At 48.1% G+C, this 27,163-nt stretch overlaps 6 protein-coding genes across 6 annotated transcripts; 3 read left to right on the top strand and 3 right to left on the bottom strand.

Moving 5' to 3' along the window:
* Nucleotides 1–676: 676 nt before the first annotated feature.
* On the bottom strand, nt 677–4,637 carry TRUGW13939_06176 (uncharacterized protein; the record flags this gene model as incomplete). The annotated part of the gene is made up of 7 exons (XM_035489331.1): nt 677–893; nt 949–1,459; nt 1,523–1,725; nt 1,783–1,863; nt 1,924–3,693; nt 3,746–3,858; nt 3,924–4,637. 7 exons carry the CDS (start codon nt 4,635–4,637, stop codon nt 677–679), a joined length of 3,609 nt encoding a protein of 1,202 aa, XP_035345224.1.
* TRUGW13939_06177 (uncharacterized protein) lies at nt 4,229–4,606 on the top strand (the record flags this gene model as incomplete). The annotated part of the gene is made up of 1 exon (XM_035489332.1): nt 4,229–4,606. One exon carries the CDS (start codon nt 4,229–4,231, stop codon nt 4,604–4,606), a length of 378 nt encoding a protein of 125 aa, XP_035345225.1.
* A 7,243-nt stretch (nt 4,638–11,880) lies between the features above and the next one.
* On the bottom strand, nt 11,881–13,600 carry TRUGW13939_06175 (uncharacterized protein; the record flags this gene model as incomplete). Its single annotated transcript, XM_035489330.1, has 2 exons — nt 11,881–12,189; nt 12,254–13,600. Coding segments are annotated over 2 exons (1,656 nt in total), but the record flags the coding sequence as incomplete, so codon positions are not given.
* Nucleotides 13,601–14,891: 1,291 nt separating this feature from the next.
* TRUGW13939_06174 (uncharacterized protein) lies at nt 14,892–15,873 on the top strand (the record flags this gene model as incomplete). The annotated part of the gene is made up of 2 exons (XM_035489329.1): nt 14,892–15,135; nt 15,191–15,873. The coding sequence occupies 2 exons, from the start codon at nt 14,892–14,894 to the stop codon at nt 15,871–15,873; spliced, it is 927 nt and encodes a 308-aa protein (XP_035345222.1).
* A 403-nt stretch (nt 15,874–16,276) lies between these two features.
* Nucleotides 16,277–16,780, top strand: TRUGW13939_06173 (uncharacterized protein; the record flags this gene model as incomplete). Its single annotated transcript, XM_035489328.1, has 1 exon — nt 16,277–16,780. The coding sequence occupies one exon, from the start codon at nt 16,277–16,279 to the stop codon at nt 16,778–16,780; it is 504 nt and encodes a 167-aa protein (XP_035345221.1).
* Nucleotides 16,781–17,212: 432 nt separating this feature from the next.
* TRUGW13939_06172 (uncharacterized protein) lies at nt 17,213–26,852 on the bottom strand (the record flags this gene model as incomplete). The annotated part of the gene is made up of 9 exons (XM_035489327.1): nt 17,213–17,371; nt 17,434–17,584; nt 17,677–17,927; nt 18,108–18,169; nt 18,613–19,159; nt 19,213–19,354; nt 19,411–19,648; nt 19,705–26,667; nt 26,732–26,852. 9 exons carry the CDS (start codon nt 26,850–26,852, stop codon nt 17,213–17,215), a joined length of 8,634 nt encoding a protein of 2,877 aa, XP_035345220.1.
* Between the last annotated feature and the right edge of the window lie 311 nt (nt 26,853–27,163).

Below are 27,163 nucleotides of genomic sequence, written 5' to 3'. Positions count from 1 at the left end.
TGTGGTTGTTAGCAGTAAAGCTTTTGGACTGTGTTTATTACTCATTTAATGTGCCTATGCGGAAGACTCTTACGGTTAGGGTTAGGGTTATAATGATCAGGTTTCATCTATGCTTTGCACAATAATCGTCTCGAGATACTGGATCACGCGGTATACATGTAGATAGAAATGGCAGATTCGGACTCAACTGTAGAAGTTGATTAACCAACCCCCATAAACAATGAGTAGTAGTATATGTAGATACTAAGAATATATAGGTATAGATAGATATATAGCGCTAAAGATAGCGAGTCAGCCACCCAGAATGTCATCACTCCCTAAGGGGTATCCACCAAATTTTCAAAATAATACAAAATGTCAAGCAAACGAAAAACTAAAAACGCAACAAAAGTGCTCGGCTGCCATTATACATGTACACTCCTATACATGAAATATCAGGCAAATGTACCTGCATGTCGCAGGGAACAGCGTGATAATCTCCTCCCCGGAAAAGCAGGCAAGCACATGCAATAAACAAAAAATCGGCTGCACACAAGCCTCCAGTCCCGAAAATGCATTGACGAAAACACCACAAGCAATCAACCTCTCCATAAAAGGACACGCAAGCTACACATAAAAGGGTAGCAAAACTATAGTTTAATTTAAAAAAAGACAAATATAGAAGGGATTAAAAGGATCAGTCAGTGAAACTGGAGGTAGGCGTTTTGTTGAAGATTTTACCATAGATGCCAGCGAGAATCTCAGCATCCTTTTGTAACGTGGGCGACACATCCTTGCTGAGCAGTAGGAATTTGATCGTACGGATAAAAAGCTGCTCCAACTTATCGCGCTCGATCAGATGACGAAGGTTTGACATGTATGTGGCTGATAGAACCAGCATATTTCCGAATTGTCTAATGATGCATAAGTATGAAGACGCAAAATGGTAAAAGGGGCGGAAGTACTTACGCATGAGCGGTACCAAAAATACCAGTGACTATTGGTCGCCCTTGGATACCATGGAATGCCTGAGTACTTCGGATAGCGGCATTTATACATAGTGAGCATGCGGTCTGTATCATGCTGGGGAGCTCTTCCCATTCAACGGTTTGGTAGATATCATCACGACCACTAGATATACCCGCATCGCTAGACCAGCGTGTCATACTGGAGGCTTGCGGAGTCTGAGTCGAAAATGAACCTTGTTCCGATTTAGGACCACTAGAACCGGGCTGGGAAGAATCCGGGCCCATAGATCGATGTAGCGCGTAATGCAACAATGGTCGATAGATAATGTACCGTGCCCCATAGTATTTTGCACGCAATCGGGCAACGTTGATATCAGATGAAGGAGGGTCATCGTCGCTCCAGTTCATATGGTCGGGTAGGCTCTTCCGCCAGAAATCAAGGTTCATTCCTAGAATTTCAAGTACGCTGCTCGAAAAGCCTAGTTGCTCATCATTACCGTCTTTTCCATCCTCTATAATCATAACATGTTAGGAAAACAACACGGAAAAACTGATTTCGAGAATGGTATGCTTACTGCCTGAGGCAACTTTGTACAAATCCGTATGAATTTGGTTCAGTACCTTTCGAAGGTGAATCTGCGCCGAGTAAAGGAACATCATCGTCGAGTTCTTGGGGTTCTGAGGCACTCGGAGTGTGAAGTGTCCTTTAGGGAGATCGATCCGACCTTCAGCTCTGGATATACCACTGGCGGGAAGATCCAGCTCGGCAAGAATGTCACTATAATATGTTAATGCGCGATCAAAAAAGAGGTTTAATTTTTTGGCTTCAACTTACCTTTCCAGTTGTAGGCAGGTCCAATAAGCAAAATCGTGAAGATCTTTCATTGGCCCCTCTTTCATGGCAGAATATTTTTTACTTGAAGTGTTTGTCAGTACATAGTTGCAGGGGTCGGGACTTCGGGAGTACAAAACTTACGATCGAACGAGTACCAGGCAGGCTCGGGATGCCTGGTGAATCCAGCCATAGCTCTGGAACGGGTGTGCCAATTGGCCCGCGTACAAACCAGCAAGAAGGGCCGCTTGTACATGGAGAAGGCCGTTTCCACCCTGAAGGTTACCCAAAATATCAGTGGCGAATGCATAGTAGGCCAGCCCCGGTATCACGTCCATGTTTTTCAGGGTCGAGGACTCCAGGCTCTCCAAGCCAGCTGCCGAGGGAGGCCGCATAGGGCCCCTCCTCCGAGCTGCTCCGTCATCTAATGGCAATCTTGGAGAATGGAATGCCATTTTTGGTGATTGTGAATCGGAATCTGGGGAAAGAATTTGGCTGAAAAAGGCGCGTGTCGATGGTGATGAATAATCTCCTTCGATTTTTGATTTGTCGTTGGGATCTGCTATTAGACCAGGTATTTTGTCTTTGCAACCACAAATAGCGCCCAGAGCGAGAACCAGAAGGATGATTGCATTGTCAATTGAGCGCTCGATTCGCTGTGGCTGCGGCCACTTTTCAAAATTCGAGTGGGAGCTCGGTGAGCGAGACATCTCAACACTGCTGACGTGCATGGCCTCTGAAGATCGTTTCCGCTTAGCACTACGGAACTCTGTGGAACCAGTGTTGCTAGTCTGGCTGATGGGGTTCTTCTTGGTACTTCCATATTTCTTGATGAAGTTCGATATCTTATGTTCCAAGACGACCTCGTCCAGAAATGGGTGAAGTAAATGAATGTTCTCCATGTAATTACGATGAAGAGCTCTCACGGTATCTGGATGTGTATTGAGTTGGCCGAATGCATCGAGTCCGCCTCGCTGATCTCCTGATCGCTCAGGAAGTCGCTCGATTGGTCGATAAGGTGAGACAGATGGTGGGAGACCTACCCCCCAGCTAGGGAAAGAAGGCTGCGAAGCCTCCTCATCAAAGGAAGGGCTAGATGAAGCGGTCATAGGACTGCCTGCAATACTCGGTTTCTTGTCATCATAATATTCGCGGTCATCGTCTTGCCCTTCTCCACGTCCATAAATACGAATCAAGCCCCGGTTCTCTTCGCCTTTCATCACGTAGTCCATGTCAATATCGGACTCTAGAAGGCGCTTAATAGAAGGCCACGACAACAGCTTATGGGCAGCGGTAGTGTGCTCCAGGGGAATTGACAGTTCTCCATCGCCGCTTGGCAGCAATTTTTCATCGATCGGCGGGGGGTTGGCAATCTCATCGAATTTTTCAGCCAATCTGTAGCTTTTCATGGCGATTTCGTTCATTAATTGGTTTTTAAAGCCGGCTCTCGGTATATTGTTGACGGGGAGATGGCTATTCGGAAGGCTCTTTGCGGGTAGACCACTTAACGGCACATTGTTGTTTGGTAAACTGCTTAATGGTATGTTTGCCTTCGTTAGACCATTCAACGACGATTTTATGCGCTCGGCTGATTCGCTAGTAGTCGATCCCTCGTCCAGTGGTACATCGCTCATCAAAACGTCATTTGCGTTATTCTCTTTGTCTTTGATTTCTTTGGGCGTTTTCTGCGCCGATGCGCCCTCATTTTGGGATGACTCTGGGCTAGGTTCGGGCGCTTCCTGCGCGCTCGGGGAGGACTCGAATGGCTCCATGGCCTCTTTGGTCTTTTCGATAGCGGCCAATGGGACTCCTCCGTGAGCGGTAAAAAGCTTGAACATGGCGTTGAACCTGGCCTCCATCCTCTCTTCGAATCGGTCAATGCGATCGAGAAGCACCTGTGTGGCTTTCTCTTGCCTACGCTAGTTAGACTTCTATTTAGGTATAGTAAAGCGCGCAAAGGACCTACTTGTGAGGCGGAATTTCCTTGTATACACAGGGAATGCTGTTCTCCTTACAATGGCTGCACGATGGGCGACCTTCGTCGCATTTAGCTTTGCGCGATCGACATTGATCACAGGCCTATCCGAATGTCAATTAGTTTAGGGGATAAAAGGATGGCTTGTTTGCGCGCCGACAAAGCTTACCTGCTGCGCTCTAGCCGCCTTGCGCTGACGGGCAAAAGGGTAGTCATAAGTAGCACTCGGGGTCTGCGGACCTGGCGGTGGCATCTGGCTTATATATTGAGGCCCCGAGGGCTCTGCATGATGAGGAGCTGGGGTTTCGTGAGGAGGAGCATATGGATTGCGTGGTTGTCTGAAATCGCCGGGGGCAGAATGCGGAGGTGCTGTCTCGGGAGGCGCTCCATTCATAGGTCTATAAGAATGGGGTGGATGAGCATCTGGTGGTGAATGCGTGGGCGGTGGCGCTGGAAGACTGTTCGGACGGGGATATGGGTCTCCCGGCGGCAGTTGGGGGAGTTCTCGACTCGGTTGAGCAATGGGGTATGAAGAGTGAGGAGGAGGGTGCGGCGGATTGTGTGGTTGACCGGCGGTTGAATGTCGGCGCTGGTCAGCGCTCTCATAATGTGGGTGAGGATACGGCTGGCGCCATTGCTGGTCGTAGATCCCGTGGGGTGTCGGCAATGCGTGATGCGGTCCATCCGAAGGGGGCAGCATTCGTGGTTGAGGACCGGGTGGAGGAGGGTGGTGAAGGGGGTGAGAGGCGGGATGAGGATGATGATGAGGATGATGAGGATGAGGATGAGGATGAGGATGAGGATGAGGATGAGGATGCGGTGGTGGCGGTCCGTACGGCGGAAGCGTCTTAAGCTTGTTGTCGATTGAAACAGAAGCTTCCATTGTCAGCGCAATGGATATAGTGCTGCTATAACTGCGTCCATCTGCTTAAATGGTTCGCGGGCGATCCGTCGTCCGATGGAGAGAGGGATGAGAGGCTGGTAGATAATTAATGTGCCTGGTACAAGGGCGACCGGGTGAAGGCAATTAACTTCCTGCGCTCTCTCTCTCTTTCGGTGATGTTCACACCCAGTAGTCCCAGTTGTTCCACCAGGCGCGACAAAGTGTAATGTATGACCCCGGCCAAGTATCAGACCCACGGCATGTTATACGCAAGAAGCGTAATCGGCGTACAGTATCGGCTGCAGGGAACCGGAGAAGTGGCAAACGGATGGCAAGCAAACACTATATTCGCCGAGATCTAAACAGCAAATGAGGTCAGCGTTATTGTACCACTAAGTAGGGCGCGTTTTTGAAGAGTGGGTGGAAAATACACGCACGAAATGCAAGTACTTGCGACCGCAATCACAATAAAGCCAGTATTCTCACTTGACCGCTCGTTGTAGTCGGGACGGAGAGATCGTAATTTTGTCCAGGTCCCGCAACAAGAGGTAACGGCTGAAAAAAGGGCGGACAAAGAAAGAGGTGTGCGTAAGAGAGGTTGTGTGTGTGTAGAAAGTATGTACAAAATGAGATGGAGCTCAAGAAGGGTGTCGAGTGGTGCGAAGGTAGAGGCAGGGAAAAGGTTCGCAGCCAAACAATTGGGTCGCAAGGATATGTAGAGTGAGTGGTAGTGAGTGGGAGGAAAAGCAACAGGTAAACTATCGCAGGGCAGCCGTCGGAGTTAGAGGAGTGGTAAGCTACTAGTGGTGGTGCTAACTGGGATGGCGGCACACAGCAGGGACTAAGCGACGACAAGAAAAGTTGAGATGGGAAGATCAGCAGCAGGCAGACGCCCCAATGGGAAAAAGCGAGACTATACTGGGAAGAGCAATAATCAGAGGGGAGATACCCACCTTGGCTGGACCCAGCAGGATGGAGCCGACTAGCATGACAGGGTGCTGGACAAAGTCAATGCTAAATCAGTTCGTCCTGGTCGATTGGCTAGTGCGTGTTGCCATGGTTCATAATAATATTTTCGACAAACGGGTACGACCTCGAGCGTACGGACGGAGGGGTTTGCAAAACAACACTCGGCAGGAATCCGCCTCGGGCATAAAACGATCGAATTGAGAGAGGGGAGCAGGGCCGATGGGCGAGACGATCTCAGTTGCGGCGGACAGCAGAGAATCTGAGAAAGCTAGAGTTGCATAAGCGTGGATTGAGGGGGGAGGGGTGGGGAGCGAGCAGATGACCGGGGGACGCACGGCACGGCCCCCGGGAAGGACAGCTTGAAGTTGATATCGACGACTGATGATGTTGAGAGATGAAGCTGCGATTCGGCTTTGTTGATTAAGAAAGGGATGAAGAAGAGAAGTTCAGGCTACAGGGACGAACAGACAGACAAGACTGCTACAGAGGAAGGCGCTGCTCGATCCGGCAACCAGGGAAGGTGCGCCTTCCAAGTCCCGCGCCCAACAGAGCTAAAGACCAAGCCCAGCCAAACCGCCGGGATGGCGGATGACTAAGCCTATGGTGTAACTATTCGTATTATTATTGTTGTTGTTCTTATTTTTACTACTTCAGCTCAGAAGTATATACTGCAGTGATACAATAGTAATACAAACCACGGATATCTCGGAGGAATTGCACTCGGGGAGCCATGTCATGCAGACTGCCGGGTGCGTCACCAACAACAAACGACAAAGAAACCGAATCGGACACCAGCATTATTATTCTGTGCCAATGAGGAGGGGCAGCAACACGTGGGTGCTGCTAATGCCTACGCAGGACGTACTACCAGACCTCTAGTACCACTTGCTGGCAGCCTGTGGCAGGCAGGTCCGGATCTGCATTTACTCCTTGCTATTCTATTTTTTAATGATTTATGATTTATGATTTATACGATTTATTTTGTTGATTGTCGTGGATATGGCTGCAGCAGGCGACAAATTCTTCAGCCCTGCTCTTAGTACTATCACCAGGGATGGGCTGGTCAGGTGGCTGCATGACAGCGCCCTTGCTGGACATGAATAGTATTGTGATCAGTTGATGACGGCCCCTTGTTCCTTATCACGGTCGAACATAATTAAGTAATAACATATTGCTATGCTATGCTATGATATTCTACATCTTAATAGAACAGTGACAGGTGAGATCAATATTACTACGTAGTACGTACTAGGAATATAATAATAATAATACTACTACTACTACGCACTACGTACTAATTGTACAATGGACGAGCAAGCCCCACTTGACGCAATACGCAGCTGCTGATTGGCCAGGCGAGACAGGGGGATCCCTGCCAGCCGGCCCATTATTTGGATGGCGACGCTGACTGGCTACCGATCCGCCCGTCCCTTGCCGAGACTAGTCCGGAAAGGGAATATCCGTATACTGCTTGTTTTAGCCAAGTGTAAAAATCTCGGACAATGTATAAGAAGAAGAAGAAAAGAGTCAGAGGCCAAGACCAACATACCTTTTGCACTCTGAGGATGACTCGCAAGCCGGGCCAAAAGCAAAAAAAAACAAAAAATAAAAAATAAAAAATAAAAAAATACTTGGACAAGACAGTGAGTCGATGAAAGAATGAGTGACTGAGTCAGAACAAGAGTGATAGTGCTGAATCGACTGATTGATTGGGCTGTGCTGGTGGGGGCTCAAGGTAACTTGGTCCATACTACAGGCTTTGAGGCGGTTAGTCGCTCGTATCGCAAAAATAAGAACAGACGTCATCATCCATGTCTATGGAATGTCATATCCAGGGCATACTATTATTATTATCAATCGCATTATCATCGTTGTTATGGACATTCATCTACACCATCTATAATCGTCTATCATCTCTCTTTTCTACAAAGTTTGTATATTAATTTGCCACAACCAAAATGTGCGATCACGCCTCTTATTGGACGATCGCCGATGGTTCCGAAGGCTCGGAACAGCCCCTGGCCAGCTAAGACTAAGAGCATCGTGGCCCATGGCGCTGGTAATGCTACTATAATACTAAGTTACTAACCAAAGCATAAGATTAAATCGGAGTTTTTTGTTCTCAACGTCCCTGACTCTCAAGCCCCTGCATTATTCTTCTTGCTGATTACTCTGTACGGGGTAGTAGTACAGAGTACTGACCATGCAGGACTATTAATATTATTCTTACGCTGCGGATACCCCAAGCACGGACGGAATCCTTCGACGCCATATGGATCGTCTCGTCTCGTCTCTAAGCGAATGATGACAAGGGGTTCATGATTATTAATATCGACTACGACTAGTCCTGTGTCTCCTGTCACTAATTCCGTGCTGCGTTTTCTTCAGGGCCGGCCTGATTCCTGTATATATTTTTTTTATATGCGACGATCGACGCAATGTAACGGTGGAGTTGGCGGTCTTCAAATGCACAGGCAAAGACTGGTACCTCGGCTAGACAACAAAGTGCGTCAGGATCAAGTGACAAGACCTTGGATTTCTTGACAAGTTGTTTAGGTTACCGATCTTCATGATCCTTGCTGCTGTCACTTTTTTTCCATGATATTAAGTACGTTAAAACTTAATCAGGCCATCCGGCCAATAAAAAGCTAGAACAAACAAATATTAGCCTGATAATTACAAATTCGCAAAGTATAATACCGAGTACACTATATGAGTAACCCTGCTATCGCGCCAGCTGAAAGCCCATTAGTATTCGCTAGGCCGTGCCCTAAGTCGTAGATGACTCTGTACTGCGTATACATCGTCGCTTTGACCCGTTCCGAAATATGAAAAAGGTACTTTCAAGTATGTACTACCAGTATACAGGGTCAATGGCTGAAACGCACAAATGAAAAAACAGCTACCCCAACCTATATCCTCCCGTCACTAAGCGGTCGAGCCAGCTGCAAGGACAATTAAGCCCGGCTAATCCACCCCAGATCGAGCAGCCGACAGGGTGCTTGGGCCGCGTCTTTCCGCAACACTATTTCGCTTCCAGCCTTCCAGATCCCTACGAGCTGCAGGCCTGACCACTACTATTGGTGCTGCCTGTAATGTGACTGGTCATGGAGTCATGGATTATGGGCCTGGCTGGCTTCGACTCGGAGTAGCGGACCCGGAGGACAGGGAAACCCTGGTTAAAATCATGCAGCCAGATCGGTCGTGTACTCCTCTAAGCTCTTAGAGGATTGGAGTAACTCTATAAGAAGCAGACTAGGTTAATAATAGCCACCGGTTTTAATCGGTCTTTTTTTTTTTTGCTTTCGACTGACAGCCCCGCCATCCGCGATCTTCGGGCCGTGGCGTTTCCCTCGTTTGACTTTGATACCAAACGCTTGTCCAGACTACGGATACGGAGTACTATTGGAACAAAAAGCCTGAAACCAGACTCGACCATTTCGAGTAATTCGAGCCACAGTATACGCATTATGTGACCTATTCGGTCAGGTGGCGACTTGATTCGTGTCGCGTTTGCCATTCCTGCACCAGCTTCGCTCGTTTCTGTCTGTCTGGTCAAACCTGTCAAATATGCAAATAATTGCTGGCACTTCCCCACCAGTACTATCATGTATGCATAACATCGCACTGTCACAATTAGTACAGTGCGACGATGTGTTATGTCCTGCATACTTGCTCATTATTGGGCATTGCCGCCGTTCGCCTGAAGATATACCATCAGCAACAAATGTTGTCGGGCGTCATTAGCTAGGAGAGGCGACATAATCTGTGCGTCAATTTATTTTTGCGATCAGACAACTCGATCTCGAGAACCGTTTTCTGTTCGCAGCAAACGGCCATGGTGATCGAAGCGTGCGCAATAATATACTCCGCTGTTTTCCGTATTCCACCACCATTTGCTTTTCATTTCTTTCTTTTTTTTTCTTTTTTTCTTTTTCCTTTTTTTTTCTCGTTTTCTGTCAGACTAAAAACGCGAAGCGAAGCGATCCGTTCGTTTCGGCCTGGACAATGTAGCTGAGCTGGATAATCTTATTATTGACTGATTAGTTCTAAAATAATACTCCACGGGCTGGATACGTCAACTTTTCGTGCCCCCTGCAAGGGCCAAAGAGGTCATTGCAACGCAAACGGAACCTGATCATCTGAACGTCCACGGTCGATGAATCTAGATGTCATCACGGCACTAAAATTATAGTACCGCCACTATAACTACAACAGTAGTCGCTTAACTATAGTGCTCGTTTAGTCATGATTATTTTTGACAGCGGGCCATGGAACCAACCAATCCTGATCGTGTGATGCAAGCCTCTATTAGTTGTTGCACCATTTGATTTTGAATCGGGCGACCAAAAAGCAAAAAAAAAAAAAAAAAAAAAAAAGCGAGTCTGTTGTGTCAGTCGGTGTAGTGTGACTGGCCCACGAGGCTGTGATTGTCCGAGAGAAAAGAAAGAAGAAAAAGGGCCTAAAACACCCATGTCATGCAGGACGCGCTGCCCAACCGGATCCTTTGGATTGTATTTATTACCTTTTTATTATTATTTAGTCTTGTAGTTTGGCTTTTTTTTTTTTTGGCTCTAGAGTAGAAGTTGGATCAGGGTTTTTTGTTGGTCGGTGTGTATGTACTTTTGAGTCGTGGCTTGCCTAGACTCTACATGTACATATTGTATGTATGTGTAGGGTTAAATGCGTGATATTAATTCAAGCTTTACCGAATTAGTTAACTACTCGTTGCATAATAATGACTACGTCGAATTTGGGTGTTCCTGAGGAGATGAGTCTACAGGATTCAGTCGGTGAGTATTTTCAGCGGCGTGTAGAATGAGCACCATGTGTACAGGGCCTTTTTTCGAGGCAATACAAATGTGAAAACGTGGTTTTATATAATGCAAAATGTTACCGTTGCTACTTCTGCTGTCAAGCCATAGCTTCATGCGACCAAATATTCGCCATGTACGGAGTCCATCTTTCCATGTCTTAGATAGACAAAATATGTAATCATGGTAAATATTTGTAGAGAATGCATTGCACACTACGTTCCTTTCTATGTAGTAAAATGCCATTAGTAATCTGGTACGTTAATTCAGGTCTAGGAATATTCGAGGAAGATGATATCCCGGGGATATAGACACCCTGATATATGTATATGTTTGCTAGCCAGTATTTACCGCAATAATCCTCGATAGTATTTTAATTTGTACCACTTGGTAATGCATTGAACCATGATAACCATGGCTGGCACATATGTAGCCATCGGGAATGTCGAGGTTGAAGTGGAATATTAACTAACCGTCGAAGCACAATGTCATGTATATTTGATAGTAATAAAGGCAGAGTAAAATAATCCGATTATATTGCAAGGTATAATTTAAAAACTACCTAGTTTAATTGTGGTCGCGTGAAATTAGAAAATTTTGATGTTTAACTATATGGATATGTGCGGAGATATATATGAACCACAAGTTGACATTGATATCAGTTGACATGTACAATTTTTTTTGCTCTATGAACCCTCCACTAGAAATAACGGGTTAAAATACCTATAACAATAAAACCGATACTTTCATCGTTTTATTCGTCATAGAATAAGATCTAGATATCCAAGCAGAATCACGCCGGGTGACATGAGGAGAATATCACGACGGCCAGCTGAACCAAGCAACTGATTCTACGTGCATAAAAGCTCCGAGAAAATCAAAAACTAGACAAGTGTTGACATTATTATTTTCAATATCTCAATAGACTCGAAGCTTAGGGAATAATTTGAAGATAGGGGCTGTGAGATAGTTTGCACGCTATAAAGCTTGAACAGAATAATGGACGACAATACACACTGTTGACAATTGTCGATATATTATCATTGACAGTCAACATGAACAGCAGTAAAAATTAGAACCAAGGAAGCCCACCAAACGTAGCGAACCGACACAAGGATAAATATACGTGACCTGGATTTGCGGTTTGACACTCCTGAGACTCGTGCACCAACTGGCAGATTAAATCTGCCGGTTGACACCCTTTATCTCCATCGAAAACCAAGGGGCATATTATTAGCTCCATAAATTGTTGTACAGGTATCCGAGAACTGTCGTTGCGATTGGTGCTGGTCAATAGTTGACTGGTTGACTAGTGACCTATATTCGTTGATACCATCTGGTATTTATATCAAAATATACAAACTATGCTATTCTAGTCCATCAATTAGCCCATGCCATTGATACTCCTGTAGTATGCTAGCGATATGATGCATAATCCACAACATAAAAAACTTTTTTGTTCACTCATCAACATCTTTAGATTCGCCATCCGGATGAAACGATCGACTGGTTATACTGATGTCAGGTTCTTTCTTCCCCATTAAATAATGGAATACCCTCCAAAGACCTTGGAAGGCCTCTATCCGCTGCTCTCCATCCATCAGGTCGTACCACTTGCTGCGACGTAATTTCAGAACATCCCAAGGGTGCTCAGACTCGCCTCCGTCGGTGGTTTCACTGACACCATGGGTGAGGCATTCGATATAACGTCGGTGTACCCGCAAGTGTAGAATTGAAACATGGTGATTGATTTGAGAAACCATAAAGATCTATAAAGTTAGCATAGGCGTCATAATGGTGATAAATATAGCATTCGGAAGAGCAGCAGCTTACATCGTCGTACAGACTGTCCTTTGGTTTCCCTATCTGCGTGTATATCAACCTTTTGTCCCATAAGCTTGGACCGGCCTCGAGTATTTTCCACTTCTCGCTAGGCGTCAGTTTTCGCGGACGCGCCGATCGTCGGGATGCCATGAGCGAGTTGCTATATCGGGATCGTTTATGCACGCTCCCATCTCCCGGCTCCGACTCGCTCTCTTTCTCTTTCTCTGACCTGGCGGCGGCTTCGCCTGTGACACCTTCGTCCGGGGCCCCGCCCCAACGAGGTGTCGTCGTCCACCATTTGCCCTCGCCAGGTTTCACCTCGGATGTCCCGTCCCGGAATCGTTCCTGGGCGAGCAGTAGCATGGCACCAACCTCGCGAGCTAGGTCGCAAGCCTCTTTCCGACCGTAGCCAAAGGTTTCACCAGCCTCTCTAAACGTGGTCTGGCCGCGACACTGGACCGCAAGCATTGGGCCTTCGAGAATTCCTTTTCGGGCGATCTGCCGGTCCAGGGGAGTTCTACTAGCCACTAGGGTTTGTCGAGTCGGAAACAGCAGCCTTTGAACCAAAAGCCTAGGAGGCAGAGATGGGATTGCTAGTTGACATTGAAATGGCCATGCGGCCATTTCGAGAAAACCGCGCATCGTTTCCTCGCGGATGTCGTCGGGCATTTCATGCCCGGTACCAATGCGACGACCCTTGTAGACGCGCTTACTACTTTCATTATCACGCGGTGTCTCACTGGTATCCATTGCATCTGTTGTTGTAGCCTCAGCAGTCGATGCCTCTCCGAGTTGATCCTGGTTTGTCTGTTCTGTCGCATTGACCGGTTTCTCATAGTATTCGTCAAGACTGTCATCCCAGTATTGAGCCATTTTTTCCAAGCCAACCCAGAATTTCCTTGATTGAGTCAGCCTCACCCGGGGGCGGCCGGGTTTTGGTGGCACTCTGACAGCCTCGCGGTACGCATCGTCATTCTCTAGCAACAGCTCCGCCTTGACGAGGTTATATTTCTCGACTGCGGGGTATGCGACGCCATTGCTCATGAGGTATTGCTCCGGCTTATCTGGACTTGTTGTTTCTTCCCATGGCAAAGGTGCGAGATTCTTCAGAAGTTGACCTGGTACTAACTGGGAGGCATCAAGATCAGCAGCGACGTGTAGGTTTAGAACCCGAGCATGTTCGACAGTGAAATCCTGCGGCTTTTTGAGCGATGCAAGACCCTGGGATATGGCCTTAAAGTCTGTGGCCGAATAAACTCCCTGGTTCGCGAATTGGTCATACCGGGGAAATTCTAGCGGAGTTGGCGGAGATGGTGGGTTTCGTTCTTGATCCGGATCAATTCCCACCGAGGGCGCCCCTGTACGTAGTTAGTATATAAGGTGGCGCAATCCATCTGATTAGAGAAGCTGGGCGAATTTGTCAAATTGAACTAGCGAGACAGATTTTTTGCTGGCAAAGGTCCTTGCATTGGAAGCACCGCTGAGCCCCGCCAACATCGACGTCGACGTCAAAGAGTGCTGAGAGACTGCAGAGTAATGCCCAGATATGCCAGAGCCCCAAGAATTGGTCCGATAAGCGGGTAGAGGAATTGGGTTTCTGAGAGACTTGCCTATACCAGACCATGCGAACATTTCAATACGGGAGCGGGGTGATTGTGAGTAGCGCTGCAGCCAAACCAGCGCTGTCTAGTACCTGGACGGATGTACTTCCGGGAGTCTTCTCTCTTAATCACGCATGAAATCAGATAGCAATTGGCATGCGAGACTGCATAATTGGCGAGATTCTTAGGGGCGAATTGTTAACTTGACTGTTGTGATATGAAAGTGATAGTGACGGTGAGGGCAAGTGGGGAGCGGGCCGCAGGCGCTATAGCTGGGTGGGCGCCACGCTAGCCCGAACGGGTCATGTTTCCAGCGAATGCTCCTCGCAGCTTCCCATCCATACCCACGACAACACTACTCAGCAAGAGTAATCTCATCTCATCACGACTACGCTCGCAACACCAAGCTCCCAATAGGCCAGGCAGTGCAGACCGTCAGACTTGAGACGGTGGATGGCGGACACGTGATACCCCAAAACACCTGCAGTCTCAGGTTCTGCCCAGTGATTGGCCAGTGGCCGGCGCGTAGCCGCCCTGCGATGCCTGCGATGCATCTCATCCCATCGCTCAAAATCATGCCAGGCAGCTTCTGCACGGTGACTGGCTGGAATGTAGTAGCCTCAGGGCGATCTCAGTCGACCTTGTTCGCGCCGCCATGTCGTGACCGGATCTCAGAGCCCCCTCGTTTTTTAGCCTGGGCTCGCTTACTATTGGGATACGCTTCACCATGGCCTTTTCTGAAACACGCAGTCTCGACGCCGTCCCGAACGACCAGACGGCTCCATCATCAGTGTAACCTCTCTCGCTGAGGATTATAACCCCGAAGCGAGACGGCTGCGTGCAATTCTTGCGCTGCGATACAACATATTCCCGTCGTCCTCGGGGTCGAGTCGTCGTCAGGCCGCTTTTTGCAGCTTCTTGTCGATATATAATGCAGCGAGAGCAATATATTGTACTGACTCATACGTCTGATTTGGTGGGCGCAACCTTCACCACTGCCGAGGTCATCCGGCGCCGGTGAAGTTGCGATGATTGACTTCCAAGACATGACATATGCTATCACCACCATTTCAGGACTCCAATGTACCAAGATCGCTAGGACGCTTGTCGTCACCACAGAAGTTTGGGACTCTACTACCACTTCTATCGAAATTCAGTCTTGGTCGGAACTGCCTGTCACCACAATCACAGCCCAGCCTGGAAGTAGTACGGCCGGAGGGGATTCTGTTTCGGGGCCAAGCAAAACTTCAGATCTGACCACAACCGCGACATATATAAGTACAGCTTATGGTGAGGGTTTCCTATATTGCATAGAAAGAATGGAATTAACTTTGACACTCAAAAGATCACTCCGCTACAACCACCTTTATAACCGCGAGCAAGTCGAATTGGGCCTCATTCCCTACGCAAGAACCTGCCGAGACTGCAGTCAATTCGGCGGGCGGAAATTCACATAAAAATATCATTCCAGCTGCGGTTGGCGGCTCCCTCGGTGCTCTTGCAATAATCGCGTTGGTGTTTTTATATATATTCCTCCGTCGGCGCAAACGACGAAAGGCTCAATGGGTACCCGATAGCCAACCAGGAGAAAAGAGTGGAAGACATGTCCAGGATGATCAACAATCACTACCTGCTAGAGAGCTAGCTCAAGGTGTACAGAGAACGCCGGTCAACCCATTCGCCGACCCTCCGACAAACTTGGAAGCCACACCACAAGGTACTTCACGAACCGAAGACTCACACTCAGAGTACTCCAACCCATTTAACCTAGACCGCGACTTTGACGATTCGCCCGCTCGAGCTGCACCCTGGGGGAATACCTCCAATAATAGTCGATATAGTCGCGGCCTGGATCTGAGAAGTACAAATAGTAGCTTCTCCGGACGCAGAGAATCACTGCGTCGAACCAATAGTTCGCAGTGGCGAGTGGATAGAGGAATGAGCACATATAGTGACCCATTCGACCTGGAAAGGCCTTCAACGATCGACTCGGCCCCTACGCCGCAGAAGATGGATGGAGCAAGGTGACCTTAAAATGCATCACACGAGCGTTTTTATGAACTTTGGATTTTTCTAGCCAAGGCTATACCTGATATTGGCACTTGGGAAACCGTCATATATACCCATGTACTATTTTTGTATTTACATTTCGCTAGAGAAAGTAAACTTTCTATAAATATGTATTCTGAAGAACATAACTTGATTGGTCCGTCTTCTAATCCTCGTGTTTGTACGTTAGGGTTTGTCGAATGACTCATACCTCGACGCCGGGAACATCGCCATGCAATTCTTCCTCTTGAATACTTGGAACGCGCCTACAGATTCATCTAATGCCGGTTTTTGGTAGCCGTATAAAAATACACCCGTCACGATTCTTCTACTTTCACCGTCTGTGTTGTGTGTATATTCACCTCATCTCATCCCAAACAAAATGACAGAGCCCCAACAACCACCCCCCAAAACCTTCTACTCAACCCGCTCGCCATACGAACATAAATTCGGCTACTACCGCGCTCTGCGCCGCAAATCACACATCTTCGTATCTGGTACAACGGCCATATCTATCCCAACGTCTGATACTACTAGCGACACACCGCCGCAAATCCAATTCCCGCACGACGCCCGTCAACAGACCATTTTCGCATTTCAAGAAAGCATCCGGGCTGTGCGCGCCCTCGGCGGACATTTGTCTGATGTCGTCAGGGTTAGGATGTATGTTGCAAAACCAGAGGATTGCGGTGCTGTTGGAGAGGGATTCCGAGAAGTGTTTGGGAAGAAAAACGGGCCTCCTTCTTCAACACGGGATGGTGAAGGAGCTCTTATTCAAGGGGAGGAAGGGGAGGTGGGTGTTGTCGCTACCATGGTCGTGGTGAAGGGTGGATTTGTGGAAAATGATATGTTGGTGGAGGTGGAGGTTGATGCGATTGTTGATTAATTGATCGTCATGATCGTCATGGTTTCTATCACGTATCAGTCATATGGCAAGGCTTAAGTATGCATATACGATATCAATATCCCAAGTCGACTGCTTGTGGCTTGTTACAATATTTCATATAAAAATATATTGAACGTAATTTTGTACTTGATTACCAAAATGGAATATTCTGTGACGCATCGTTTATTCAAGGCACATAAGAAATTTTTGCCCCCGGGACATTATCAGAACCCAGAGAAACAGAAAGTGGGTGCATTATATCTCATCAGCTGCCCGATCATATCTGACAGTTCTAAAATGCGTTCCCCGCCCCGCGTCATAGATCCCAAGACCAGTAATTGCTCCGAACAGTAATGCCAAATCAACCGGACCTTTGATGCCATAGCCGGACCGACCATGGTGTTTCTTCTCGCAAACTCATCCTCAACCCCTTTACTCCTTGGTCTCCTCTTCCTCGCCGATAAGAGCATTTCGCTTGGCGAGGATACGCTCTTGTCGTCGTTCGCGAGCAGCCTTGGTCTTGGCACGCTTGGCGTCCATTTCTTCCTTGAGGGTACGCTCGCGCTGCTTCTCGGCCTTGGCCTTGTGGATCTAATTGAACTAGTCAATATACTTTGTTGCCTTGTAAATGGAAAAAACCAGTCTGGACTCACGTGTTCAACGAGAGCACGCTTGTGCTTGAAGGTGTTACCCTTGCTGAGGTGGTAGAGTTCGTGGTACAGGTGCTTGTCGATCTTGCCAGAGGCACGGTACTTCACGAGGAGACGGCGGAGAACACGTTGGCGGCGCATCCAGAGAACCTGGCTGTAAAAGGCAATTGCACATTAGAGACCACATCTCGTATATTAATCCCCCATCATGAAAAGGGGGGGGGGGTTGTTTTCCTTTCCACATACCTGGGCATACGGGCATCCTTGGTACCCTTGCGCTTACCGAGACCACGGTGTCTACCAATTCGGCGAGCCAAGTTGAGTTCACGGGCACGAGCACGGGAGTGCATGGTGACGGGCTTGCGGATGATGAGGCCATCGCTGACCAGCTTGCGGACGGTTTGGCGAGAGTTGGCGTTGGAGATCTCGCTCATCTCATTGGGATCGAGCCAGACCTTGCGCTGGCCGCAGCCGATCACAGCGGCCGCAAGGCGCTTCTGAGTACGAAGGTTGACCCTGAAAGAAAAAAAAATTCAACGGTCAGTCTCGGGCTGACTTATTTTTATAAAGGTGGGTGTGGCATGGCCGGTAATCCATCAAAAAGGACAGGAGCGCATCGACCAAAATATAATATGTGCATTTCTTTTCGACGTAGGATAGCAGAGGATATAACTCACATCTTGATGTCGGCGTATCGACGGTCGTTTGGCGTTTGGAGTTCGTCGTTCGGGTCGATTTACTGACGGGCGATTTCAGTGAGGAGTTTGAGGATGGGGTGATGCTTAGGTAATGGCTAAGCGAGGACTTGCCGCCGAATCCACATTAGGGCTTCAGCCCCGCAGGCTATGCCTATTCTAGAACGACCGTGATAGCTTCAAGTTCGTTCTCAAATATTAATCCTAAGCACTACGATTGATTGTTTTAATTGCGAATTCGAGATTTCTGCCTCAAATCATGCATACACCACCGCAACAGATATGTAAACCATTTGGAAATTTGAGTCATCATCACGTGACCATATCCGTATTTGGTTAGTACACCAAGGTATAGTTCTGTGTATCCACCAATCAGACCAATGGAATAATAGGAATACACATTGTTAAACAAGTTAAATGTACGTGAATTTTTTGTAGCTCATGCTGTATCATCTATAATGCAGCGCTGGAAGTAATCAGTCATCACCGAAAGAGTCGTCATCCAAGTCAACCCGCCCAATACTCCATAGTTCCTTTTCGTCTTCCACTTCGTCACTGGAGAGTCCAAGTCCACCTTGACCGCCCTCTGCCTCTTTTCGTTCACGAGCTTGAGTAGCAAGACGTAGTGCGACACGTTTGAAATAATCCGACATGCTTCGTTTGGGACCAGCAGGTAGCTCTGCACCAGGGCCGGCCATGTACCTGTCAAAGACTGCCCCTTCTGAATCTACCACGTCGAATATTGCCAGGAAAGTGGCTTCAGCGGCCAGTTTAACTGGGATAATAGTATCTCGCACGCTTCCAAAAATCGGCGGAACAAGATTCTGCAGATGTGGTCGCGTATATTCTGGGTGAAGGCGGCTTATGGTGCGAAGGACGACGAAAGTCAAGCGCCTCGTATCGGCCGGGTTACCTGATGGTATCGCTGACGCCAGTGCTTCAAAGACAGGCTTTGTTGATTCAAAGTTCTTTCCATCTCCTTCAGCAAGGATGTACTTGCCAGCAGCCAGTACACTATGGTCCGATATATATGGCTATACTAGGGTTAGAACATATATCTGTTATTGCGAGTGTTGTGCAAACTTACATCTGAATTAGATATTCCCTGGCAAATTACGGACGGCGTTTCGGCCGCAAAGTTTTCGAGTAACAACGCAGGTGACTGGACAAGTAGAGCATTCAGCCCAAGTACAGAGGAATGAGTAAAGTTCGTAGTTAAGACTCGAGATCTGTGATGCCAATGTCAGCTCATGAGAAACCATTAGATCCTGGACTTGGGCCTTACTTGATCAGCGGGATCGCTGTGGAAGCAGAAAGATTTTTCACAAGAGCACCGAGTAATCGGGCGTTGGTGATTGCCATTGCATCCGTACGATCACTGCTATCGTCGTCGATCAAGCCGAGTACAGCATTCCTTGACGTCTCGCTCATGCTGCCACCCGCCTTGCTCACAACTTCATGGAGAGCCTTCATCATAGCGTTCTTAACCCCATTGTCGTCCGTTTTAGAACCGGCAATCAATTCTGTATCACTGGTTTAGTATATGGATGCCACATGAAAAATTATAATTGAGTCTTACCTGCAACTAGTGGATCCACACGAGGCGTTAGGGTAATCAGGATACCTAGACCTTTAGCAGCGCGATTTCGGAGCATTTCACTTGTAGTATCCGCCAAGCCTCTGGCAAAAGTTCGTTGAAGTTGAGGCAGGAATGGCTTGACAGCAAGCGGGATTTTCTCAAGCAGCTTGTTGAGGCCGTAGAACACTGCGGATTTGATGTCGACAGATCTTTCGGACACGACACGAATTAATGGACCTGTGATTTGAGTAACAAACGGTTTCAGAGAGTCGGCGGCCGTTCGGTCAATAATGTCGGCAATTGCAAGAGCAGCTTGTGTTCGCTGGTCCGTGTTTCCGTTCAATAGACCCTGCAAAAAGATGGGGAAGATTGCCATGATGCCCTTAGGCAAGCTGAATCCAGGTAGAGGGGCTCCTGCAACTCCGACCTGGCGCAAGGCTTGACGAGTAGAAACAACCAACAGCTCCATCTCTTCCTTGCGCATGCTGGCTGTAAGTTTGCTTAATGCAGACCAGGCAGCCTTGACAACATTCGAATCCCTGTCGTCAAAGGATATGAGAAGCACCCGAATAAGATCCTGGTGATACCTTGAGAAGTCGATCTCTGCATTGGAGAAGAAGTTAGCGAGGTGGTTGGCGGCATTGGCTCGTCGCTTATGGTCATCGTGTTTCATGAGGTTCAGCATCACACTGATAACGACATTCAGACCATCAAACTCGTCAACTGAAACGAGAATAGTATCGAAGGAGGTGCTTAGCTCAAGTCTATGCTCGTCATCCTTGGTCAATATTATCTCGTCCATCAGAGAATTGAGTATCGTAGGCATCCGGCGAGTCATGGCTGAACTAGCGACCTCTGCCAACGAAGCGAGCGCTCTAGCGTTGAATGTACTGATGGGGGTTGTGAGCAATGTCGGAATGAGATTGGGAAGAATGGCGTTGGCTCGAGTGGTTTCCGTAAGCAAGGTAAGTAATGCTGCAAGAGCTTGTTCGGCTTCGTCATCGTTTCTGAGCAAGGACAAAAGATAGGGCAGAACTTGGTCAATCGCCCTCTTGCCCAAACTCTGTTGCAAAGCATCAAATGCTTCAGCTGCGGCCTCCCTCACATCCTCGTCATTGTCAACCAAAGCGACTCGGACAATTGAAACGATTGTCTTTTCAAAGTCTTCAATAGCTTCGTCGGATGCTGAGGTTATTAATTCGTGGAGCGCAATGCAAATACCTTGCTTGGCATCAACATCAGTAGACGTCCTAAGACCGTCCTCGAGAGATGGCAAGAGAGTTGCCAAAACAGCTTCTCCGGCTTTCTTGATGAGATCTCCCAAGGCATTTCCTGCAATGACCTTCTGCTCCATGTTAGAGGAGCCAAGTCGTCGGATGATGAACTGCGTAAGTGTAGGAACCAATTCTTTAAGTGTCCTAGGCGTGGCAACAAGTGCTTTCCACACTGTAATTGCTGCGCTTCTGACGAGGCCTGAGGTATCGCAACGACAAATGTAAAGAGCAGATAGCACTTTGTTACGCTTCTCCTCGCCAAGAATTTCAAGCAGAGACTGACCGGCTTGAGTAGCACCTTCTTCTTGCTCTTCGGCATCCACATTGCTAGTAATACCGGTGATGTTGAAGAGCAAGTCTCCAACAAGTTCCACTGAACTCAATCTGATACGGTGGCTATCATCTGCCAAACCACGCTCAAGTTCGGGAAGAAGAAGATCGATGGCCTTTGAGGAAAAGTTCTTAACCAACAACCGACCAGCCCGCAAAGATGTTTCGCGTATCGCCTCGATGTCGTCTGCAAGACCTGCGAGAATGGGTGGAATAATCTTGCTCAGATAAGACGCAAAGCTGTTGCCAAAGCAAGCAGGCAAGAAAATGAACAGAGACATGAAGCCTTCGCGGACAGACGGCTTGGAGCTGGAAACATTTTGTAGAATTGTAGGCAGGGTTTCCTCGAGACGAGTCGTTCCAAGTCCAGCGAGAACTTCGGAAAGAGCTTGCGCAGATCCCAGCCGGTCGCCTGCTCCTGTATCTGCTTTGAGAGTGGACATGAGACTCGGGATAAGGTCTGGAAGAGCATCCTCTCCCAACTTTTCAATGAGGGAACCAAGGGCTTTCGAAGCTGTGGCGCGAGTCGTTGGCACAGGGTCGACTATCGCAAGACGCAAGCCTGAAACCAAAATAGGCAAGTGCGAAATAAGGTCTTTTCTTTCTGTAAGGTGGGCAAGACTTCCAATGATCTCTGCAGCCTTGCGTTTTGTAGCTGAACGATCGCTAAGCCCGCGCTCAAGAATACGCACGACAAGGGCCAGTGAAGGAGCGTCGAGGTAGTGCACAAAAGAGACTTTGATCAATGAGTCCAAAGCTTCATCTGTGTATTTCGTAGGGTCACTCAAAGCCTTGAGGAGAATTCCTACCAGGCCCTTCACCTCTGGGTTGCTAATGACTTCGCCGAAGCGTTGCAGACTGCGGTTAGCTGCATTGCGAACCTCCTTGTGGCTGTCGTTCAACACAACAGTGAGAGGAGGAATTATATCTGGCAAACTAACGGCCAATTGTTGGGGATCAAGGTAGGCCATGGCACCCAGGAGATCGCAAGCACCCTTTTTACTACGCCACTGAGAGTCATCCAGCCCTTCCAGGAGGGTTGGGAGAATTTGTTTCACGCCAAAAGAGCTGAGGTTTGCAAAACACGTCTTGGCAGCATCAAGGCAGGCATCTCGCACATCAATACTAGGATCCCCAAAGCTTGCGAGTAAATAAGGAACGACTTGAATGACATAAGGCTCGAATGTCCGTCCAAGAACAGCTGAAAGCAGCTCGTAGGCCAAAAGAGCACCTTGGCGGTGGTTTGGGTCCCTTTTGTTCTCGAGAGCGTCTCTGAGCACCGACATGACGCGATACTGTCTCAAAGCAACTATTCCCTTACCCTGGACGATACCAGCAATTCCATACGCTGCTCCACGGCGCGATGCATATTTCTTAGATTGGACCAGCTGTTCCAACAACCCTCCGACGTATTTTTCTGTCTCGGGACCTGACAGTCTAACCAGGGGAGGAAGGCACTCTGCAACCGCAGACTGTACCATCTCGGAGGGTGTGGGAAGAGCAGCAAGTAGCTTATTGACGACTGTGTTGAGTCGTTTATCGCCGGATTTAAGATGTCTGGCTAATGAACCGTAGAGGATAATGACAGCCTCATTCAGCCAGTCTGAGCTTTCTGTTGCCTTGTCAGACGACTCGAGTGTGTTTTCAAAGAGCGTCATGAGCTCCTCAACCTTTTGTTCGCCGCGTTCTGCAATGACCGATCTTCCGCTGTCTGCCATCTGTTCCCTGACATAGGCATTTTTGTCTACCAGTGGGCCGTTCTCGATCAAAAATTTCATAAATGATACGATTCTATCACCCTCGAAAAGTTTGGTCATTGCTTTGAAGGTCAGAGCTATTCCGCTTCTGACATCCCATACATCTGTTGTATCCGCTTTCAAGGGCATGCCATATTTATCTTTTCCAGGAGCTTTTGGTTTGATCTCAGTCGTGTATCTTGTTTGCAACTCTGAAAAGATGACGTCAAACGTTGAAGGGTTAAGTTCGATCGTATGAGCAAGGGCGCGGGCAGCAGCTCCTCGTAATTGCGCGTCTTTGGATTCGACATACTTGAAGAGTTTCAAGTATGAGGTTTCGTCTACGTCGAGAGCATTATCCTCCCAAATAGCGTCTGCCAGCTCGGCATTTTCTTCAACCTGATCATGGCAGCATAGCCAAATATGCTCAGAAAAGTCAAAGTCCGTCAAGTCAATCTCTGCTTCGATTGCTTGCAAAACTGCAGTTCTTACTGAGACGTCTGGAGCAATTGTCCCCTCCAGAAGAACATCTAATTCATTATCCGTGATGTTTGGCGAAATGCATCTACAGAAATCGAGTAGCGTATCCTTGACAATCTTATAGTGCTGCGAGTACTTGTGCAATGATGTGATCAATTGCCGTAGGACCTCTTCCCGGTTGAGTCGGCTATCAGAGAATGAAGACGAATGGAACGACAGGAATTCCAATGTCAAAAGAACTTGTTCCCCGCCTTCTTCTCCTTTCTGCTCCTCGATACCGTCTCGGCTTAGCACTAAGAATGCCAAAGGAAGAAGATAAGCGAGGGAAGCTGGTTCGAACGGTAGCTGCTCAGAGGAAAAGCGCAGTCTGTAGAGAATCCTTGTGACAAGATCTCCGAGGGGCTCAATTTCCATATCAGGTGGCAAGTTCGTGTTGCCCAAGGCACGCAGAGTAGCAATACCAACGAATGACCGCAAGGGACCAAGACGAGGGGAAACTCGATCGGCACAGGAGATGTACGCTTTTGACACAGCATCGCCTACGAAAAGGCCAGCATTTAATCGAGCTAACGACAGGAGCATTGTAGCTGCTACGCTAATCCATCCACTAGGATCGGTGGGCGGCCCAGTAGCAAGTCCGTGGACGATAACACAGCCTCTTTCAACTCGTTTTCCTTCGGAGAGAACTTCTTCTCGGATCTTGGCTTCTTTTGCCAATTGCGCTTTGACCTTGCCTTGTTCTTCAGCTGTGAGCTTCTTCTGGGTTTGGCCTTTCTTCTGCGCTAGCTGTGCTCGAAGCTCCTCTTCCCATTTCAGGGTATTATAGTCTTTGATGTTTTTATCAGATAAGTCTGAGGCAGATTTTTTGCTCAACACATCTACAAATGTCGTGCCCTCGGGCGTACGAGAAATAGCGGCATCTGTTGGTGAAAACTTGGATATGCGATCGTCTGCCAGATCCTCTTTCAGAATATTGACAATTCGAGGTACCATCACATCCGGAGCAACGAAGGCCAAGTCTGCAGCTGCATTTCCAACAGCGTTACTCGCTTGGGTAATCCTTGACTGCACGGGATCTTCCAAAACTTGTGTCAATTGCTCAGTGCATTCATCAGGATGATCCGAGACAAGCTTTCCAGGGTCTATTCCTGTCTTTAAACAGAGATCGATCCAGGACACCTTTGGAATCAATTCTTCACGGCAGAGGATAACCAGTCTAATCAGCTGCTTTTCAATTGCTAACCTGGTTTCCTCCGAGAATTTCTTAGCAGTTGACGCATTTGGGCAAATAGCTTTAACAACAAAGTGGAGTAGACCTTGACCAGATTCACCTGCAGAAAACGCGGCAGAGTCCCTATCAGCAATGGCCAGGCCAAGGGTCCAAGACCAAAGTGCATCAATGACAATGTCACCAATGATTGTGGAGTGATCGAGGTAAACGGTAGTCAAAATCCGGCAGGCATATTCGCGCGTCTTTTGAGGAACGTGCGGGTTAGCAATCACTGATATGAAGGCTTGGCCCCATGCAATTTGAGTTGCTGCATCGTAGCCCTGCATGTCACTGTCTTTTGCAATGGCAGCAAGAGCTCGTGTGCACCAGCGAAAGTCCTCTTCGATCGTCAATTTACTATAGACTTTTGAGTTTAGCAAAAACGAAGGTTTTGGTGCCAGTGACATAGACTGTTTAGTAATGGCTGCCCAGTCTGCTTTCGAAATGCCTTTGGACCCTTGCAAGGAACCGCAGAGAGCAAGATAGCCGTAGGCCGTTGATACAAGTCCACTCTGTGCCGAAGGAAGAGGGTTTGCAACGACTTCATTGTATGAGTCTTTAAGTTTGGACAGAACCTGGCTGACAAGCTTCTCGTTCGACGGGTCGCGAAGAACTTCTGCGTCAGCATTCCAGAATACTTCGGCAACTTGAAGCTGCCACAGTTTGCGAAAGGGAATTCGCTTGTCTGTCGATGCCTTTGCGATTGCGGTGATCGTTTCATCTTTGAGAGATACCTTGGAGGCGAAAAGATGAGTGAGGTGCTTAGACACAGCCTTGAGTTCAGCTGCCAGCCCAACATCGCTCGACTCCTTGACGGCCACGGGGACCAAGCCATGGACGATTTCCTGCGACACCGCTGCCAGACAGGGTATAGTCGACAGAGCATCAGCATGCAAAGCTCGCTGATCAGCGTTTGAGATTTTTTGGGTTTTCAATGGCCCAATGATTTCGTTGGTTAGTTTAAGGAGTGAGTCGTCAGACTTGCATCTGGATATCAAGGACTGGAGCGATTGAGAAGCGCCCTGTCGAATGACGACGTTTGTAGATTTCAAACTGGACAAAAGCGGTTTCGCCAAGCGCGAACTGACCACCTCTGAGAGATCGATATTTTCAGGTAGTGACGCGCTGAGAGGCTGAATCAGACCGGTCAACACAACCTCGGGTGATCTCAAAATCGCCTTTTCTAGTGTCGGAGTAATTTCGTTGGCCACGTCGTCGTAAGTAATGAACGAGGAGAAGAAATCGGACAGTCCGCTTGCAATATGCGATGGGACCAAGGTTCGTGAACCAATAATTTCCTTGGTGTAGAATGCTAGGATCTGCTTCTTAAGACCATCGAGAACGGGTTTTCTGTTTGGAAGGCGTGCGCAGACACCCGAGATAACGCCGAGGAACGGCGCATTTCTTTGAGCTGCTGGCCCAGCAGTGAGTCGTGAAATAGACTCTTGTATGACCTTTTCGCCGGAATCGATGGAGAATACAGCCCTCAAAGAACGGCGTGATACCCGTAGGGCAGACTGCTGCAGTGACGGTTTCGAAGTTTCCGCAAGACACAATTCCAGCACGTTGGCATTGGCAGAAATCACGTCCAGGATATCGGTGATGGGCACGTCGGCCGTGCTGAAATGTTGTTGCACGATAGAACACCATTCAACTAAGACGAAAGCAGATGCCGGTGCAAGACTGGGCTTTGCGCATTCCTTTTGCAGCCTGCTAGTTAGATAAGTAATGTCCTTGCGGTCGTTTGTCGATTTGAGAACGGCTCGGAGGCATTGTTCGACGGCTCGGCGAGACGGTCGGTCAATGTAAAACGAGTATGTTCGGAGGAGGACATTTAGCAGCGGTATACGTGATTCATCGGACAGAATCGATTCTGTTTAAAACCGGTGGTCAGTAAACTTGTGTGCCTGGACGGGCGGAGACAATTTCATTCGTACCATTCTTTTCCCGCACGAGGTGGAGGGCTCGCACACGGCGAGAAGTCGAGCTCGACACAAGAGCATCTGCAAGACTCTCCACGTTCCCGGCTAGGATAGCTTCCCACTTGATTTCATCCATTTTAGGTGGGAAGGCGCATGTCGAGCTGGAAGCAAGGCGTTCGGCGGACTCTCGTGGATCTCAGATGTCCCGCGATTGTGTCATAAAAAGATTTTGGAGAGGGTTTGTTGTGGGGAGAGAGAGCTTTCCGCCGCCCGCACCTGCCCGCTTTAAACCACACTTTTTTTTCTATTGACTACGCTCGACGTCCTTTTTTTTTTTCAACCTTCAGTCTTGCGATGACTGAGAACATCCCGCCTTGCTGTACCAGCCAGATCGTGTCTGGTCGCTCGGGGCCAGAAGCTGTGGGTTGAAGCGATTCGCCCAATCTT

The sequence above is a fragment of the Talaromyces rugulosus genome, chromosome III (assembly GCF_013368755.1).
Source record: "Talaromyces rugulosus chromosome III, complete sequence".
NCBI classification, from domain to species: domain Eukaryota; kingdom Fungi; phylum Ascomycota; class Eurotiomycetes; order Eurotiales; family Trichocomaceae; genus Talaromyces; species Talaromyces rugulosus.
The sequence above is the reverse complement of the archived record's forward strand: the minus strand, read 5'-3'. Positions and strand labels throughout refer to the sequence as shown.